Source organism: Orbicella franksi, chromosome 3 (assembly GCF_964199315.1).
Source record: "Orbicella franksi chromosome 3, jaOrbFran1.1, whole genome shotgun sequence".
NCBI lineage: Eukaryota > Metazoa > Cnidaria > Anthozoa > Scleractinia > Merulinidae > Orbicella > Orbicella franksi.
This window is the reverse complement of record NC_138147.1, coordinates 9,410,660-9,430,072: the sequence shown is the minus strand read 5'-3', so window position 1 is coordinate 9,430,072 and position 19,413 is coordinate 9,410,660. Positions and strand designations below refer to the sequence as shown.

The following is a 19,413-nucleotide window of genomic DNA, read 5'->3' as shown; positions in this document are numbered from 1 at the left end:
GAAATACTCGAATTAGTCGCGAAACGAGCACGCGACTGCAAATGCTTGCTTAGAATAATGTACGTATGAAACTTGAGAGACTACAGAAACTGGCAGCGTCACGCAACGTATCAACAAATCGTGACCTCTTCACTGGCATGGACTTTGACACTATGCATATCTGACTGTAAAACCTCGGTTACTGCTGAAAAATGTTGATTTTAGCAATAGACAAAGGTTGAAAGTCAGCTAGTGAAATCATTTATTTACGATATATAATTATATATTAAAGTGAGAGCGTCGAACGCACTCTCATGATCTCTGATTACTACTAATTCCAATATGAACGAATATAATTCAGTAAATTGGAAGCTCATGATGTAATTCAAGTTTCTGAACTCGATTTTAAGAAATGAGAGAAATTAAGTTTAGAAAGGTTGAATTGAAATTGAGACTATTCAACGCAGTAAGTTTTTAATGAGGCTTGTAAAACTGGTTATCATATGCAAGTTTATCATATGCAAGTTTACGAACGATTTGTTTTGGTTTTACTGTTCTGAGGGGATGACAGAGTGGCGCGAGTTTTTAAGCCAATCACTTAACGTAATAATGTCTAACCAAATAAATGCGAATTACTTCGCCGGAAACCGATTTTTTCTGCTTTCGGTTTTGGATTCATCTAGTGCGCAGGGCGTTCGGTCATTACAAGAGAGTTTAAACATGACGTTACGTCAAAGGGCAAACGGCAAAAATGAAACTTTTGCCGTCTGTCTTCAGCTGTCTGTACAGTAGAGTGAAAACATTTGTATTTGCGGTGAATAGTAGGAGGCATTTTTCTATTTTTGTGTGATTTAGTTAAGGATTAGAAGAAAAAAACACACTTTCAGAGATAATCTTTGTCGTTTGCCGTTTGTCGTAAACAGCATGCTTGAACTCTCTACTGACGGAACCGTCGCGCGGGTTCCATCGCCAAAAGAAAAGTGCTCTTTGGAGACGAGATTATTTTAAAAGGTTCCAGCATAAACGTTGTCTTGTTCCGAAAGGTTCCGCATTTTTCCTTTTGATGGAAAAATTGCGTCTGCATTTTTTTTTTTTTTTTTTTTTGACGGTTTGAAACACGAAACATCAGAGAGAGGGGTGTTCCTTGACGACCATGCAGGACTATACCTTTCTCGATCTTTCGAGAAAATTGTAATATTGTTGTTATACTTGTTGTGAATTGTGTTAGTTAAGACTTTCATGGCCGGCTTATAGTTCACGACTTTTCATTCGAGCAAAACATTTTCGGTGTCTGAGTTGTAGTAAAGAAAAAAAGTCGAGATTACAAAACGCCGCGGGACACCTCTGACCTAAAAGGGTTATTATCATAATGTTAATTACGGTAAGAATGTTGATTAGTAGAACTACACAATGAGACCGACTATTTGTGTTCAAGCTAGTGCTCGTGAACGCAGAATAATTAAGTACCAAACTTGTTGACCGTGTTCCCAGCAACCCTGGCGACAAAACTGTGGAAGAATAGCATGTCATATAGAAATAATTATCGCAGCAATTACCTGCTTTCACCAATGGAAGACGAACCGAATGGAAATGCTATCCTCGGTGGCGAAGATCGCCAGAAATCTTATGTGAGCAAAGAAAGGCTAAATTTGGAGATGAGTGAGCTTGGAAAGCCTATAATTTCTCGAGCCACCGGCCTGTTCGAAGCTGTGCGCGATGGAGTAGTAGACCTTGTTAACGAACAACTCGGGAAACTGAAGAAAAATTCCAAAGGTATCGACAAGTTGGATCAGTCCGGACTCGCTCTGCTTCATCAAGCGGCGCGTTACGATCGAACCAACGTTGCCAGATCTTTGTTAGATCATGGCGCACGAATCGACGTGCGATCGAGAGAAGACAATCTCACTCCGCTACACATCGCAGCAAGGTAAGCCAGTTTGTCACGCAACTATGAAGTACATGTATTTCCGATTCTGTTATGGGTCTGCTATGTGCACGGATTTACAGTTTTTAAAACGTATCTCTACTGTTACATGTAAACATATCATTTCTTCTTAGCAAATGTAAATGAAAAAAAAAAAACATGTGAAGAGTAGACAACGTCATAACGGTTTGAAGTCGATGATTTAGGATTGTATATGAGGATACATTTGTACTATCATTTTGGATTCTATTCATTGAGCATATAACACAAGAAAACGCAAAACTAAGAACTCCAAAACGTTTCAGTCGAACATTACGTGCATGACTTTCGAATGACTTCACCCTGTTGACATGCAACTTAAACAACAGAGACAACAACAGAAATTTCCATAGAATAAACTCACAGCCCACTGCATTGCGTTAGTTTGCATTTCCCGCTTTAAGTCAAAACTAATGACACACTCTGTCAGTATATTGTAACAGAGGTTACCAAACTATAGATTCGTGTTCGTAAGAAAGGCAAGACAAGTATCAGTTCCTTCTCTCGAGAACTGACGATGGACGCAGCTGGCACTAGTCAAAAACTTGTCAGGGGCCTGTCGAGATCGCAGTCGGTGTTATCGAGGGTGTGAGGCTAGGCTTTGCTCAGTGTTCGAACAAAGATCAGTCCAGTAACTTTTTTTTTATTTTTTTACCATCGTTTGTGAACTTTTCGTCGGTTGAGAGCTGTTCGTCGGTGAAGCAGTTTTAAAATCAATCAATCACTGGATGTCTAGGAAACTCCTGCATGCTCGGCTTTGATTGGTCGAGAATATAAGTAGTTCTTACTGCGTAATTAAAATGAACTCTTCTTCCAATGGCTCAAAATTAAAACTTATTCTCCGTCTATTCCCCAAGTTAGTCAAGTCTGATGTGAAGTTTATATGAAATAATTCATTCCTTCCTTTAGTCAAGTCTGTTCAATCGCTCGAAGAATTAAATCAGTTCTTATTATACATCCTTATCAGCACTACGTGGTACGGAGGGGACAGTCAACATCAGTACAAAAAGAAACTTTTCAGAGAAGTCCGTGGCTCGCGTCGTTTAGAAATTAACTTAAGCTGGTTGAGAACTTTGATCGATCAGTTGAGTCGGGAATACATGAAGGCATTAACTGAAACGGCTTTAACTGGCCCATTGAAAATTCATGCCTATGAAAATTGACAAAATTCCTAACAAAAACTGCTATGTATACCTATGTATACCTTAATAAAATAACCTCATATGGGCTTACAGGCTGATTTCCATATCTTAAATTTTAAGTTCACCCGACTTTATCCATTTTCGTCAGATATTTTCAAGACATTTCCGCGTGACTGCCTTTGCTGCAGCTATAGAATGATAATCTTTGCATTACTAACACGAAAAGCTCTTTGATTATAAGAACCCTGTCTTGTACAGGTGTCTATTCACTGTCTCTTACAAAACACATAGGCTATAGAAGCCACGGTCAGTATAACAAAGTGTAAAAGATACCGGCTGAAAACGTGATGTAAACCGCGGTTGGGTAATTTTGACCCTCAATAGACTCTAACGACCATCAATTATGCTGGCCGGCGAACGTTAGATTTTTTTATGAGCTTCACACAAAAGGGACGCAATAAGACTTGGCAATTCGGTGCCGCAAAAGAATAAATTCTCCTCGTAAAGACGTACGGATGTCCATCAAACGGGTCCAAACTACTGACCGTTTTTTGACCAAATGTTACTACATCCAGATTCCCTAAAATCAGGACTAAAATTCTTAGTGGCCACAACATCCAAAGGCTAATTCACTCCATAATTATGCAAAAAGCATTGTTAACTTGATTCATTTTACAACTGCCTAGGGACATAAATGGAGGTCAAATAACTGGGTCAGGCTTAAATACGAAGCGCAGTTTTGCTTGACTGTCCGAGTATAGTATAGAAAAACTTCTTTTCAAGACTATCAAACAAAAAACGATTACGCCAAATCTACAAACGAATGATCAGATCCTGGGCTCGCATCTACAAGTCGATCCAGTGCGGTCCCGGCCCACTTGTTTTTGTCAATAGATGCAGATTTCTGAAGTGTTCTCTGGCTCAAACAAACATGCATATAATATTTGAAACCAAGCGTAGCCGCTACACCAGCCAGCTCAGTACACGCCTCCTTCACAGTTTATACTTGACACAAAGTGGAGTCATTCGAAATCAAACTTCACAGTTTGATTCCCTACCTTTAAAAGATATTTTTTTTGCCAAAGAAGGGGAAATAATGTTTACACCGTATTTCATTTACCTTTGCAAATACTAGGTCTGGCTAAGGTTTCTAATCATGATAGGTTTTATCAAGCCGGTTTCTGTTCGTTCGAAAGCCCAGAAAATAGACTGATCAATCAGGGTTGTTTTTTATCAATGAAATACCTCAACGTTATGTTTTTCAGATTCAACTGCGTCGAGACTACCAAGTTACTGATCCAGAGGGGTGCAAACCCTGCTTTAGCGTCAACCAATGGTAGCACGGCATTACACTTTGCCGCCCGCCGTGGGAATGAGCAAGTGGCGGAGCTTCTTGTACATCATGCCAAAGTTGACGTCAATTCGAAGGACTCTGTCCACATGACCGCACTTCATCTGGCCTGTGTCAGTGGAAATGTCGCCATTTCAAGAATGCTTCTTGAACAAGGAGCGGACATAAGAGCTAAATCCACAGAGCTTATGACTCCTCTGCATACTGCTGTATACCACGGGAACAGTGAAGTCGCTGCTCTGATTTTACGAGCAGGTATATAGGAAACAACGATTGCTATAACCACACTTGACAAAATGAAAACGCAGTGATTCTATGTAAGAGCGTGTACTTAATGATATCACGTACACAAAAAAATACGCAAGGATGTTAATTAGCCAATTAGATTCCGCCTCTCACCTGTATTTATTCTCCTCTTCCTGAGTTATAGCTGAGAAACGGAGCACTTACTTGACGGACATGATCTTAGCTTTACTGGGTAGATTTCCTCAAATCACTGTGCAACTTCTTCTTTTAAGATGACACTCCTGAAGTAAATCAGCGACAGCTTGGAATACGTAAGAGGCTTCCATTCCCCCTAGATTACCTCCAGCTTCCGAAACTTGTTAGATCCGTCTCCCCCCGGCCGGCCGGTGGTGGAAAAGGAGTAGAAAGGCTTCCAGGTGATATCGATTCGGGGGGGGAGGGGGGCACTCCCATCAGTATAAGCTGTATGGGTACTGTATGTGCCGCTGTGAAGGGTATGGTTTTCGGGCAGTTTACTCCGGGACAGGGTATAGAAATCAGACAGTTTTGGTCTAGAATAGGGTATAATTTACAGCAAAAGTGGCCAGTGTATAAATAATTTAGTCTAAAACGGGGTTCTTTACAAGGGGTTCTATAATAGGAATAGAAACTCGGAGGTGACTTTTTAAGATATTGGTTTAGTTAGCGTTGTTGGACTACGATACCGATAACATTTCTGCCTTGACAATAGCTAGTCAGGGATAGGGTAGGGTTTTTAGTGTCTAGTTTAGAATAGGGTTGCAAAATCAAGCTGATCATGGTCTAGTATAGGGTAAGGGTGTCAGTGTCCCAGCGGCACACCCCTACCCAAAGATTTACAGAGTACCCTCTTCCCCTTCCGGGGTATCAAATATAACTTGTTGTCCTGATCTCACAAACAAAAATGAATAGAAAATAGTAATATAAGTGCGAACGATAACGAAGGCTCAGTGCCAATGCTCTGTGACAGCGGCCTTCGACGCTGTACGATGTCTGTATCATGGCGCTAGCCCATGCACTCATACTATCATCAACGTTCTTGCTTTCAGCAACTGAGGCAAAGCAGGATATTAAAACTCTCGTGGAAGATCGGAATGTGGATGACAACACAGTTCTTCATCTGGCAGCGGGAACAAACGATCTAAACACCGCACAAGTGTGTCTTGGGAACGGCGCGGACATAAACGCCCTTAAAACAAATAACGAGACGCCACTGTACATGGCAACAGTGAAAGGAAACTTGCAGATGGTAGAGTTATTGGTCCAGAAAGGAGCTGATATAAACGTCAAGAATGCAGACTCTAAATCTGTTCTTCACAGGTAAATTTTTAATTCTTTTGTAAGTCAATGTACTCCTGCTTGTTTGATTCAGTTATCAAGTCGTAATTTAACCGTAAATCACTTCAATCGATGGTCACCCATCGTCACCCTTCGGTATTGCTGCCATGTCTATAATAGCCTTTCTCCCACGTTTTTTCACCTCACAAAAACAGTAGAAAGGGAAGGAGGTAATGTTGAGGGGAATACAAAGGTAAACAAGGTGAAATAAATTTGAGCTCAAAATAAAACTATTAACTTCATGTTCCTGTTATGAGGGTGGTTACACGTGATGAGGACCGCAGAAATAAGCTCGTGACTCGTGAAAAGTAACTAAGTGAAATACGTGATTCGTGAATTTACGAAAGAAAAACATTGTTAGAAATAGTTAAAAGTATGTGCGACGCGTGAAGTTTGTCAAAATTCGTGCATAAAACGAATCTGGGATAACCCCCTCCCCCTCTTCTTTCTACCCTGTATCAATTAGATGCCGTAAAGAAATGTACCATGAAAGGTTTAATGAGTAAGTGAAAGCGCCCCAACATGAAGCCTATGAAAGATTATATAAGGATGATGACGCAAATTAATACGTTTTCTGTCGCGTTGATATTTTCCCTTAATGAACAACTATTTATGCTTTTGTTTCAGGGCAGCTGTATTTAACCGGCTTGACCTCATTTCGTTTCTCCTTGACCATGGCGTGCCCATCGACACACGTGATGCACAGAGTAGCACACCTTTCCTGGACGCTGTAGCCGCTGGCCAGACCAAATGTGCTCGACTTCTCCTCCAGAGAGGAGCTGACATCAAAGCGAGTGATATTTTCATGAAGAACTGCATTCACATGGCGGTTGAAAATGAAAATCTGGAGACACTACAAATGCTCCTAGAGGAAAGGTCTGTTCTATGGAACCTTTATAGACCGGATGTACACGAAAGAGTTCCTTTGCATTATGCTGCTATGGTGAAAGATATTAGGGTAGGTAATAAAAGAAAGTACGATTTTGTATTTTGCATATGGCCTTCTTCATTCTCCTCCACTCCAGACACTGCTGAACAAAATTGGCGTACAGTGTTTACTACCGCTATTTCACTGAATCAAAAGAGAACGTTCGCGAAGCAAATTCCAATGAATTTTAATTTTTTTCAGCTCAAAATTATCAATAATTAAGTGATACCTGACAGGTATTATTGAAGGTTACTCACACACAAATTGTTAGGTATGTAGTGGACTCCTTCCATTCCACTGAGTTGGGTCACGACATATCGCTCATAAACTAATCAAAATTAGCTCGATAACGGAAGAAATGATCTCATTGAGGAATCCATCTTCTCCATCTTTGCCTTCCCCAGATAATGGATGCACTATTGGACAAACAAACGCGATTCACTTTCCACGATGAGACACAACAAACTCCTCTGCATCTTGCTGCCCAGTATGGAATGTACGAACAGGTGGAAGCACTGGCACGACAAGTGGCCTCTGGACTGAATGAACGAGATGAGCAAGGACGGACACCACTTCATAATGCAGTCATTAATGGACACAGGTTAGCTTGTCGCAGGCTTGTGGTAGAGGGTGTGAGTAGGTTGGTCAGTGCTCGGATACCAGATGAAATGTCGACCATTTCTCAGCAATCAGTTACCACATTTAGCCAACATTCACTTTCGGTCAACATTTTAGCAGTCTCTAAGCTGTTGACAAAGCCCCACTTCAGATCCTTCTGGTCTGCGCTGTTAAGGTTACAGTATACCTTCAGGGGTGTCTCGCGCGCAAGCGATGTAGCGCGTGCAGTTTAAGCTGTAGATACCTAAACCCCTAGATCAAATTAAAGCTTATGGAGCTAGCTATCAAACTATACCAAGAATTTTGAAAGAAAATGAATTGTCGAATTTTTCACGACCACTAAATGCGAGCGCCCGAATCACCTTTCGAAAACTACAAGTCAAAGCGAATTTCGTTTTTCGCCAATTTAATTTTTTTTCCTCGGTTTCAGGGCCCAAAGCGCTTAAAAAACGTGTCTGCGTTTTGGCATATTCGATTGCAGTAAAAAGTTACAGAACATTTTCGAAATAGGATTAAAAAAATGTGGAGTGATCGTACAAAAATCGCTCTCGAAGAAAAAGTATTTCGAAATTAACAATTCCCAGACATGCTTTTGTAGTTTATATGTTAAACTAGCCACTGTCCAAATTTAAGAGCAATTGAACAAATTCCCTTTTAGTTATAACTCTTTAAAGTGTCTGCTTCAAGTGAAAAAATTTATTCGAGAAAACAGCGCTAAGAAAAATTTTCTGCTTCGCAAACAAACTCCGCCCACAAACGCCTTCAAATGGGTTCTCAGATAACTAAGCCAACAGTGCAGGGAAACTTTACTACCGTTAACCTCCTGGTGAAATTTACGCGAGAATCTCTAAAAAAACTCTTTTGTTTCGCAATGCGCTCAAGGAACCGAAGGCAGAGAGATAATTTTTCTGTATCCCGGTTTTTCTTGAAGCTGGTCTGGCAAAATGGGGAAGACTAAAAAGGATACGAACGCTAGAGTGGCTGAGCGAAGGAAACAAACAAAAGACAGCGCGGAGAGCAACTGTATGTGGGCAACTGTGCATGGATAATATTTCAAATGGTCTCAATGGGTCCGACGATTCGTCGATATAGGACTCATCAGAAGAGTCTCTGTCAGCATCCCTGTTATTGCTGTCAAGTTCCGAAATTTTTACAGAACCTTTCTTTTCTCTTACCACGAATATTTGCCCGCCTTATACGATTACTATAGCTTCATCCGCGTGGCGAGCTTTCGCTTCTTCACTCATTGATGTATTTTCATTCGTTCTTCGCTGTTTTCGCTTTTTCGAACCGGTCCATGGTTTAAACGTGGTCTATGTTTAATTATAACTTAATAGAGACACGCCTAATATCAAAAATGCTGGGTAGTCAGAACAACAATGCTGATCAACTGAGTAGTCAATTCGTGACATCCATGTAGGTAATTCCCGCGAAAATCGTCTCGGTTGATTGCATACGCGCCATAGGGCTGTCAATCAAGAGGTAAACTTTTACTTCCGGTGAAAACGTAAAACCGCCATTTCTCCGCCAATATTTAGCCTTTTTCAAAAAAATTTTTCAGAAATAAGAGATTATTCTTCGACCACTATTTTGACCCAAAAATCCAAATTTGAAGAAAATTGCCGACCCGAAGGTATACTGTAACCTTAAGCGCAGTATTTCGTACTATGTGATTCTTATCCTGCATTTTGTGTTTATCGAGCTTCAAACTGATTTTACTCAAATCTAATTTTGTTAATAAGGAGGCAGCGTGGTCGAGTGGTTAGAGCGCCCGATTTGAAATCCGTAGGTCCCGGGTTCAAATCCCGTTCTGACCGCTAGCGCTAGCTGATGTTGTTCTCGGTAGCCCCGAGTTCAACTCCTCGGTCATGCCTTTAAATAGCCAACTGGTCTGCCTCCCGCCAGTTGGGATTTTTAACCTAGTTATGTTTAGTTGATTATTTATTTATAATTGTTTGTTTACACTGGTCCTGAAAGGCCCAAATGGGGAGTGGCCAATTAAGTATACATACATATACATTACATTTAATCTCTTAACAAAAGTGGATCCACCTTTCTGTTTTTGTTGTGCATCAAAATTAAACATTCAATGGACTACATAAATCCAACCCAGTCATAAGAAATCGTTTGAAATAAATGCATTCCATCTATCTAACTTAATTTCATTTCGTGACAAACCAAGGATTTCTCTTACTCTTACATATAGGAAAGTATGTTACACTTTATTGAAACTTGGAGCTGACGCAAGCAGCAGAGACAGCAACCGCTGGACACCGTTAATGTGGACATCAAAGCTAGGGTGGGGAAAGTCTTGTCAAGCATTGTTGGACATGCAAGCATCACCAGATGACGTCAACATGGACGGAGATACTGCCTTGCACATTGCCTGTAGGCAAGGTCACGTAGCCATTGTCAACTTACTGCTGGAAAATGGCGCAAGTTTAAATGTTTGCAACACGCAGAGTTTAACCTGTCTAGAGGCTGCAGTTCGGGCGGGGAATAGCGAGGTAGCCATGGCTATGGTCAAGCATCAAAGGTGAGATGGTCTTTTCTTATGTGATTAGAACAAGTTCGTACGTTAATCCTACGTACACTTCGGTCATTTCAAAGGGGAAGTAAGCCTATGTTAGATAGCAAAGTTTACTCCTCTTTCTTCTTAAGGAACCTCATTCTTGGTGCTTTGTAAAAACAGCGGCGAATCAGAGGACTAAAATCCTTCCAAACAATTCAAGGGTTCGACCCCAAAAGGAAGAGGTCATTTTTAATTTAGAAATGTCAGCGAGATCAACGATCGTTTCGTTACCCATTTTGGACCTATTCCAGCACTTAACTAACTAATTTACGATTGGAATTGGAATCATTAATTTAGAGATGAATTAAAGCAACCGAACAGCCACTGAAAAGTAAAAGAGTTAACATGTTAACATATATGAATGTCACACGGTTGTGTTACCTAAATAACTTACGATGAATCACAGGTGTAAGTAATAGAGCGGGTTTTGACTGAGTGTCGTAAAATCAAAACGAAAGTAATCACTCTGGCCAATCACAAAAGACACAAACAATCCAGTAAACCATTCTAGACTCGAACTGAACGAATGTAGCCTACGCGAAGCGCGGGAAAACGTGTGTGAGCGAGACACGATTGGTTTTGGTTTTACCTCGATTGGATGAAAAAGAGGCGCCAGCTTTTTAAACCAATCTTGACGCGTTCATGTAGTAATGCACAATCAATTACTTCTTGACACGCAACTGAAATCCGCTGCATTACATTCTAATCTATCTTTCGTCCTCCTTCAAATTCCTGCTAGGATGCATAGGGTACCTTTTGTTACGAATAATGAATTTTCAAGTTTGCGATATTGATGCCAATTTATTTGCATGTGAAGTTATGACTTGACAAAAGGTGCAATTTTCATTCTTGTTAAGGCTGCCGCACACGAGCCGATTTTTTGTCGGCCGACAAAAAATCTTCACTTTCGGCTAGGGTGCGAATTCAGACGAGTCTGCGACAAGATCGGGGCTTCTCGGGCGATTTCTGACAGTGGTAGATCTCAAAACGTCTTGTCGGGCCTTTTAGGCTAGTGTGCGGTGGACCAAGACAATTTGTCGGGGCTCGCGCGCGCCTCAACCAATTAGTAAATGTCATGAGAGTCACGTCAGTGGAATAGGCGCTATCTTGATTTTGAATGACTCGGCCCCAAGTCTCAACGCGGTTAGTCGCGACAAAAAATCGGCTAGTGTGCGGCAAGCTGATAGCCCGACAAATCTTAACTCGATTTGACCCTGACAAAAAATCTGCAGTTCTACGACAAAAAAATCGGCTAGTGTGCGGCAGCCTTTAATTATAAAGTGTTTTCACACGACGTCAAGGCGGCCATGCTGATGTCCCAAACCAATTTTGTGGAAGTTAAACTCACTGCTTATGTGAACACTTTCTTTTGTTCCAATTAACTTGCATGCACGCTGGTCACCTTCACGTGAAAAGTGAAAAGGTTCTATGCCTTTTGTGTTGAATATTTGTCATATCATGATATCTGTTTCTGCAACTCACCAGATGGCCTGAAATAATGGAACACAAGGACATACATGGCCACACACCTATGAAGCTGCTAATAGAGCACTTTCCAGAAAGCGCTGAGCTGTTGATGGACCGCTGTGTTAAAAGATCGGAGATGACGAGCTCCAACGATCCACAGTTTTCCGTTACTTACGATTTCAGCCTTCTGGACCCAGGCCCTGACGACCCAGCTTTCGTTCATGGAAGACGCTTCTTCGGACCAAGCACCATGGTGAAACACGAGCGAAAAGAACTGCTGCTTCATCCACTAACGCAGATGTTGCTGAGTCAGAAATGGTCGACCTTTGGACGCTTCATTTACTACTTGAACTTTCTATCGTATTTGATCTTTGTTGGCCTCTATTCGGCTTTTATCGTCATTGAGAGAAATAAGCAGAACTTTACGTCACTCGTCAAGGTGGACGGAAAAGACTGTTACTCTGAAGTCGTTTATGACTTTGACGACAATGGCACCTTTGAAGATGATTATCAACTGGTATGTGACAAAGTGTCGCAATTTTACGATGTCGAAACGGCATTTAGCAAAGGGTTTTCTTATATAGTATTTGGCTTCGCACTTGTCCATCTTGTGAAGGAGATTTTCCAAATATTCATTCAACGCTTTAGGTACTTCACAGACATCAGCAACCTGCTCGAATGGGCGCTCTATGGTACCGCATTTGCCTTCATGATACCATTTGTTATGCCTGACGATATCACTGAAGATCTATTCAGCCAAATGACAGATCCTTACTTTCTCTGGGTTGTGGGATTGGTGTCGATATTCCTCTGTTACGCAAACTTGGTCCTATTCCTCCGCCGATTTCGCCTGTTTGGTATTTACGTCACCATGTTTCTAGAGGTCACCCAGACGGTGCTCAAGGTGCTGATGGTCTTCTTTGTCTTCATTTTTGGGTTTGCCATTGTATTCTTCATCCTCTTTAAGGAGCAGGTGAGATGAAAATGTTAAAAATTAATTGCATCAATCCGAAGGGGGATGACTCCCACATAAAAAGGAGGAGGGTGCTGGTACCTCTTAGGGTGTCCAGCCTCAAAGGGACCCCCACCAGGAGCTTTCGCGGTAGCCAAAAAAGTCATTGGGAGTAGAAATGTTACCTCTCGGGAGTGAAAAACATCTCAAACCACGCCCACAAAACAGGGTCTTGGTATCTCTTAGGGGTTTTTTCCAAAATTTCTGACGAGCACCCCAGTCCTTTTTCAACAACCTGAGCGAAGTCATCTTCAGAGTCAAGTAAATAGTGTTTGTCAGTCGATGGTGATAAAATCATTTTAACGGACCAGAAGTTCTGGTCCGTTAAAGGTGATTGGTCAGTTCAGCCATGATGTTATTGGCTGAAAGACTCGTGTAAAGTTCTTTAGCAGTCATTGGTCGGTTCCAGTAAGTTTCGATCTCTATGAGGTCCGTCTATTGTTAGTCATGTTGTCCTGTGTTACTTCAATAAGTTATTGGGTAGTGGTACTGAGTTAAAAAGCCAGCTGATAAGTTGGATAGTAAGGCACTCTGTTGTTTGATTGTCAGATGTCGGAGGGTCGGGGGATAAATCGTTTGCAACTGACGTCATCACCGCCATGTTGAGTGGCAATGAACAAAATAATTCTTCTTAGTTTTATTGTTCTTGTCATCCAACGTGGCCGTCAGGGCATTGTCATTAGAATCTCTTGAGAAAGGTCGCAAACCACGAATAGGAGGGAGTCTTCTATTAGGATCAACCGTTTCAACCATAACCGGCTTGGGTTGATACGGTTGACCTTTCTCAATACAACACTTTTCCGCCCGTTCTCGGTTGAAACGCGGTAACTCCTGGAAATTGTCCCTTTGCAAGCTACAATCAAGCAACATAATCACGCAAATGCATTTTCAACCGTTTCAACCGGGCTTGAGACCGGATGAAAAAGTTGATCAACCAAGGCACGGGTTTTCCCCCAACGGAACGCAAAAAAACCCAACCAACCAGAAACGGTTGATCTCAATAGAACACGACTTTAGGTCGTTTCCAGTCTGAATTCCTTCTTCTAATGCGTTTCTCTGTTTGTACCACAGGATTCATTTAGCGATCTCGGGAGATCTTTTATCAAGGTGTCAGTGATGATGATTGGGGAGCTCGAATTCGATGATACATTCATTAAAACCATTAGCAAGAATGCTACGTCGCGATCGACTACCGCACCACAGAATCCGTTTCCTGAAGCTGCGTTTGTCTTCATCACTTTTTTCCTGCTTCTTATGGCGATCATACTGATGAACCTTCTGGTATGTAGTCAACTAGAAAGATTCATCTCTTTAATCCATGCAGGATTTCGAGCGATTTTACTTATCGCATTTGCTTTGGTTTTGCATTACTACCTTATGCTGTTGTCTCATGAAACCCACGCCACTTTGTCATCTAATCAGAAGTAAGACCAAAACCATTCATGGCTCGTTTGCACACGTTTTCCTGCGCTTTGCGTAAACTGCGTGTCTTTGCTCGAAGTTTTGATTGGTCCACTCTGTTGTCTGCGTCCTCTGTGATTGGCTAGAGTGATAACTTTAGCTTTTGCTGTAGGACACTCGATTGAAAACTGCGCCACCCTGGATCCTTGGCTACCGTTCATTGATGAACCATTTACTTTTACTTTAAAGTTTTGAAACCGGTTTGATTTTTTATTTCCCTTGTTTCAGATTTTGGAAAATGAAAAACAACATTTCAATTTTCTCAGTGAGTGTCAGTGAATAGCTTAGGGGGAAACTGGATAATATAGTGAAAACGTGTTAGCCTGGGAAGAACACAACGCAAATTAAAATATTGCTAAATAAACAAATTTCACCTTCGTGAACTTTGCGCTTGCTCTTAATGGCTCTCGCTCATTCTTTTAAATGAGTAGGAAACTTTGAACGGAACCGCTTTCTGTTTCGTAAAACAAATGTGAAAATTTTCTCTCAGTTATGCCCTACTTAAATCGGTTTCCTTTTACACGCAGGTTGGTCTTGCTGTGGGAGACATTGACTCCATACAACAGAATGCTACGCTAAAGAGGTTGGCCATGCAAGTCGAATTTGTAGCAGAGATTGAAGAAGGCTACCCAAGATTCATCACGCGGCGGGTGTACCACCCATCACTGGTTCTCAAACCAAATCGCCCGACTCGATGGAAAAGGTGTGTAGATCTGCCCGGTACAAAGTCCCACGGCGAAGAAAATCAGTTTTGCACTTCGTATATTTTGCATTCCGTTTATATTTAAAATTGAAAAACGGTCCCGCTTATGAAACGTTATGCCACTAATTAAGCGCCCGCCGGTGTGCCACTAAACAGTAAAAAAAACAGAATGACATGATTTGAGTTATAGAGTCCGGTTGTTCCAAACCGGTTAATGTTGGCTCAAGAATTAAAACGAAATCAGCCTTTTTACCTCGGATAAGTTTCTTAAAATCAAAACCGAAGGGCGAAATCCGCATGATTCAAGAGGATTTGGGATTCAAATGTCACTGAAATTAAAAGTTACAAATTTAAATCTGAATTCCCGCTAATCCTGTAATCCTGTAAAACATTGGCAAGGGACGAGATTAGTGAGACTTTTGCAGGCTTATGTGTACTGAGTTAATTCCTTTTCCATACCAGTCAAAATTGCAACAAAAATATTGACAAAAAAGATATAAAAATCTACAATTATTAGTTTTGTTTTTCGGGTTCCATTTAACAAATTGACGTCAGTTTTTCATGCGTCTGCCCTGTTATTGATCATAAATTTCGTCATAACATTGCCAAAGTAGCCTTTGATCGACAAATCAGCAGACTACTTTGACAATGTTATGACGAAATTCATCGTCAATAACAGGACAGACGCAACAAAAACTGACGACAATTTGTTTTTTTAGAATGACAACTCGCGTAAATTATAAATTCATGTGTCCGTCCACTTATTGACGATGAAAATTAGCCAATGAGCGCGCGAGAATTTCTGCAGTTATTGTGAAAAAAAAATTAATGTAACAAATATTGCTTCTTCTATTTCAGGTTGATGGCTTTTCTTGGAATGCAGAAGTTCTCGAGGCAGGAGTTTGGATTACCTGCTAATGAAATCGATTCAGATTTATCAGAGTACACCGAGGTCAGAAAGCAACTCGACAAGACTAAAAAACGCGTCAAAACGCTGGTTAATGTGATCGAGGCTCAGAATACATTGTTGCGAAGATTGGCCAGAAAAATTGATCCCGAGGCCGAAATGGACGCGCGAACTCTGGACCAGATTTCTCCCAGTATGGCTGAGGACCAGGTAACTTTGGCTCCAGACTTCTTTGATGGGCAACCGCCGCAAGACACGGCCCAGGAAACTAAACCACATATTACAGTCTGTTAGTTTAGAGAGTCCAGCGAGTTGTCGATTGGAAGACTTCATGTGTCCTCGGGAGTATTTTTTATGCCTTGAATGGCATACTTTAGGGAGTAGAAGACATGAACTCGTTTGTAGCTGTCAGTGTGGATTATGTTTTTCAGAGAATCATAATTTTGAATATATTTTATTACACGATAGTCCATAGTCAGTAGCAACAACACGCACAAAATACACTGTGGTTAGTAGTCGGTCTGAAGAAAAAAAGTTGTCGTTGATTTTTATTTATTTCCGTTTACTTGTTTCAAGTTTCTTTACAACGTTTTCTTTGTCGTTGATTATTTTTATTTGCGTTCGTTTCAAGTTTCTTTTACAACATTTTGGTTTATGGTTAGAGAACAATAGAGCACAAGACAAAATCTAGAGACAAGATGAAAGGGAAGCAAATGTTAAACAACACAATCTAGTGAACAAAATTACTCGCTATTTCACTTGAACGAAATGGTACGAGAGTGCCTCGTACAAGTTTAGTTCAGCGCCAATAAATTGAGACGAATTTCAGGTTTAACGAACTCCAATACTGAACAGGACAGAAGGCCCTAGCCTCTTCCAGGCGTTCAGTTAGTTGGGACGCAGCGCGAAAAAACGCTGTTTTTCGCGCTGCGCCCCAGCTAACTGAACGCCTCAAAAGGCCCCAACAAGCGCGGGACTATATAATGACAACGAGGCATACGTAGACGAGGAGAACCGCAGAAGGCCGCGGGCGCGGCTTAATAACAATACAACAACAGCTATGGCGCAGTGACATTCAGTAGTAAGACGTTACACATTTCTGAAGAAACCCTCTAAGTACAAAAGACTAGTTTGTATAGTATGACCATCCAGTGAGGGTCGCATTGGAAGTGTTTCAAGATCACGACGAGGGCGACGAACGTCTCACTGCGTCGGATAATATACCAATTAGGTAAGGCGCATTTTAGTACCTCACTATGGAGAATTTGTGAAAATATTCAGATTTGAAGGATTTACTTGTTTACAAGGATTTACAAGTTTGTCCCAGATCTTCCTACATGTTTATTGTTAGGGTTTGGTACATTATTCAAAAAAAGCGATATTTTTGTGAAACTATTTCTAGGTTTGGAGAAAATAAAGGGAAGAGCCCCATTTGAAACAAAAACGCACTTGTTTGGTGATTTGTCTTTTCTTTACTATCTATGAGAATTAACGGGAATGTCAATATTAATAAATGTGATCATATACCGCAAGTAAAAATAAAATAGAAAATAAATCACTTTGTCATGGTATTCAGAACTGAAAACCTGTTTTAAAAAATCCCAACTGGTTTTAGGCTGGCCAGTTGGCTATTTACAAGACGCGGAGAAGTTGAATCTGGGACAACCGAACACAAATCCACCTACAGCAGAACGGAGGGGGACCTCCGAAGTACAACGCCAACGCCCTAACCACCAGGCGACTCTGCCTCGCCAAACAAAAGTTCAAAAATGAGAGCCCCTCCCCCGGAATCCCCTCAAAATCATTCCGAATCCCTTTCAAATCTAAACTCATGGACTTGTATTTATTTCTTAGATTTAGTTATGTAACTTTTTTCGATTACACTCCTCCTATTGGAAAGTAAGATAGGCCTTATATGTAGATAAAGTATGCTCAGAGCTATTTTGTGTTTCATATCCCCAAGTTTAGAGTTTTCATTATACGCACAAACATTTTAGACGCAGGTAATTCCTTGTAAAATATAAACCCAACTCTTTTTGGCAATAATAATTCCTTTCGATAATAAGTTCCCCCGTCCCTATAATAGCCCCTGAACCTTGTTCCCAGGGTTAAAAGCCCCGGAAACGAGGTTGATAGCTCCCTCCCCTCCACCGGAAATGAGCCCGATCGCTCCACCTCAGGGCGTTTTAATGAAATTTGACCGCAGTTCTCGGGATTCTGCTTGACAGTGTGATGATGCTGAAAATTGGCATGTTATTTTGCAAATAAAGAATCCAAAGGGTTATGTACACACACTGTACTGTGGTGCTGGATAACAAACTGAGTGGTTTCTGTTTTAATTTATTGGCATGCTGATGCATCTGACGCAATACTGCATAACAAAGTTTGTTTTGGTAATAATCAAGAGAAAATGAGTTTCTTTTGTAATAATGAAACTGTTATGTTTGAGTTTGTTTTTATTTTACTTTTGTTTTGTTTCGTTTTGCTTTGGCAGAAGAGAGTGATCTATAGATATAGTGTTTTGACATGGCGTCACGGCAGCCACACAATGAAACGGCAGTCACGTTGGTGCCAAAATGGTAAACCAATCTTGTTTTATGTAAATACTTTCTTTTCCAGGGGCGTAGCTAGGGGGTGAGGTCCTGGGGTGTCCGTGAGCCCCCTTTTTTAAGCTTTTTTATTTTTAAGCAAGCAACCTACAACAGATGGCAGAAACGACAGGACAATCTGGTGAGTACCCTCACTTTGACACAATGTGACTCCACCTTTGTAGAATCCTGGCTACGCCCCTGTTTTCTTCCATAAATTTGCATGACTACTGGACACGTGAACTTTTTTAAGTGTTCATATGGATCATTGTCGCCAGGGTTGGTACTAGTAGGTTCGAATCCTGAAAGCCTCAGTGTTTTTAGCCGTTTGTTTCTTTTTTTGTGTGTGACTTTTGTAGTCTTTCCTACTAACTGAAAAATGTTTTTCGTGAAATGATCATTGATTCAAATTGGTTGTTCTGTCACTGTCACAGGCATACTCAGAAGAAAAAATTAAGAAATCCGAGTTTTCCAGACAGGAGTCGAACCCAAGACTTCTTATTTCGTCTTCTTTCGTTCGTTAATATTCGCAGTGATCTAAAAAAGACGAAGGTACGTCGCTTATGGACCTTTGGTCTCCGTAAAGTGAATAATCTGTAGCTCTGACAGCTTCTGTTTACGTAAAAACAAGACCTGGCGCAAAATTACTCCCAAACCAACTTCAACACCGCCCGGTCAAATTACAATGGGTACGCATCAGTGTTAACGTGGCCCGCAAGGCTAAAAAATGACGACGTTCAGGAAAAATGCAATCAGTTTTTAAAAAAAAATACAAGATTTAAAGGCCTTGAACGCTTGCAAAAAGCCTTTTAAAACGGTCTTAGGAATTTGCCTCTTTTAGATGGGTGTGAAATTCAAGGAAAGTAAACAGTGGTAAAAATTGTTTTACGAAGCAACGGCCATAGCGACAGTTGTTTACAGTCAGAAAGTGACCACAGATATAGATCAGTTTCAACAAATATGAACGATAGTTTGTAGAAAAGCTGTTAAGACATGCACAACTCGATAATTGTAATTACTTGTGAAAAGCGTCGCCTGAATCACCACCACAGGCTTATTCATTTCCCTTCTAAAAAGTAATATTCCCTACAACTGCGGCAACTTTTTACAAACACGTACA

General features: G+C 40.9%; 1 protein-coding gene across 1 annotated transcript; it reads left to right on the top strand.

Annotated features, from left to right (window-relative positions):
- The first annotated feature begins 787 nt into the window (after positions 1-787).
- Positions 788-17,494, top strand: LOC145481144 (transient receptor potential cation channel subfamily A member 1-like). Its single transcript, XM_081459552.1, has 10 exons — positions 788-1,906; positions 4,350-4,690; positions 5,749-6,019; positions 6,665-6,995; positions 7,370-7,566; positions 9,790-10,119; positions 11,641-12,595; positions 13,706-13,915; positions 14,623-14,798; positions 15,657-17,494. The coding sequence occupies exons 1-10, from the start codon at positions 1,503-1,505 to the stop codon at positions 15,997-15,999; spliced, it is 3,558 nt and encodes a 1,185-aa protein (XP_081315678.1). The 5' UTR covers positions 788-1,502; the 3' UTR covers positions 16,000-17,494.
- Positions 17,495-19,413: the final 1,919 nt, after the last annotated feature.

Excerpts from the sequence above, each read along its gene's own strand:
- LOC145481144 (XM_081459552.1), top strand. The coding sequence starts at position 1,503 with ATGTCATATAGAAATAATTATCGCAGCAATTACCTGCTTTCACCAATG. Across the intron at positions 4,691-5,748 it reads TGCTCTGATTTTACGAGCAG|CAACTGAGGCAAAGCAGGAT; the intron begins GTATATAGGAAA and ends TCTTGCTTTCAG. Across the intron at positions 10,120-11,640 it reads GCTATGGTCAAGCATCAAAG|ATGGCCTGAAATAATGGAAC; the intron begins GTGAGATGGTCT and ends GCAACTCACCAG.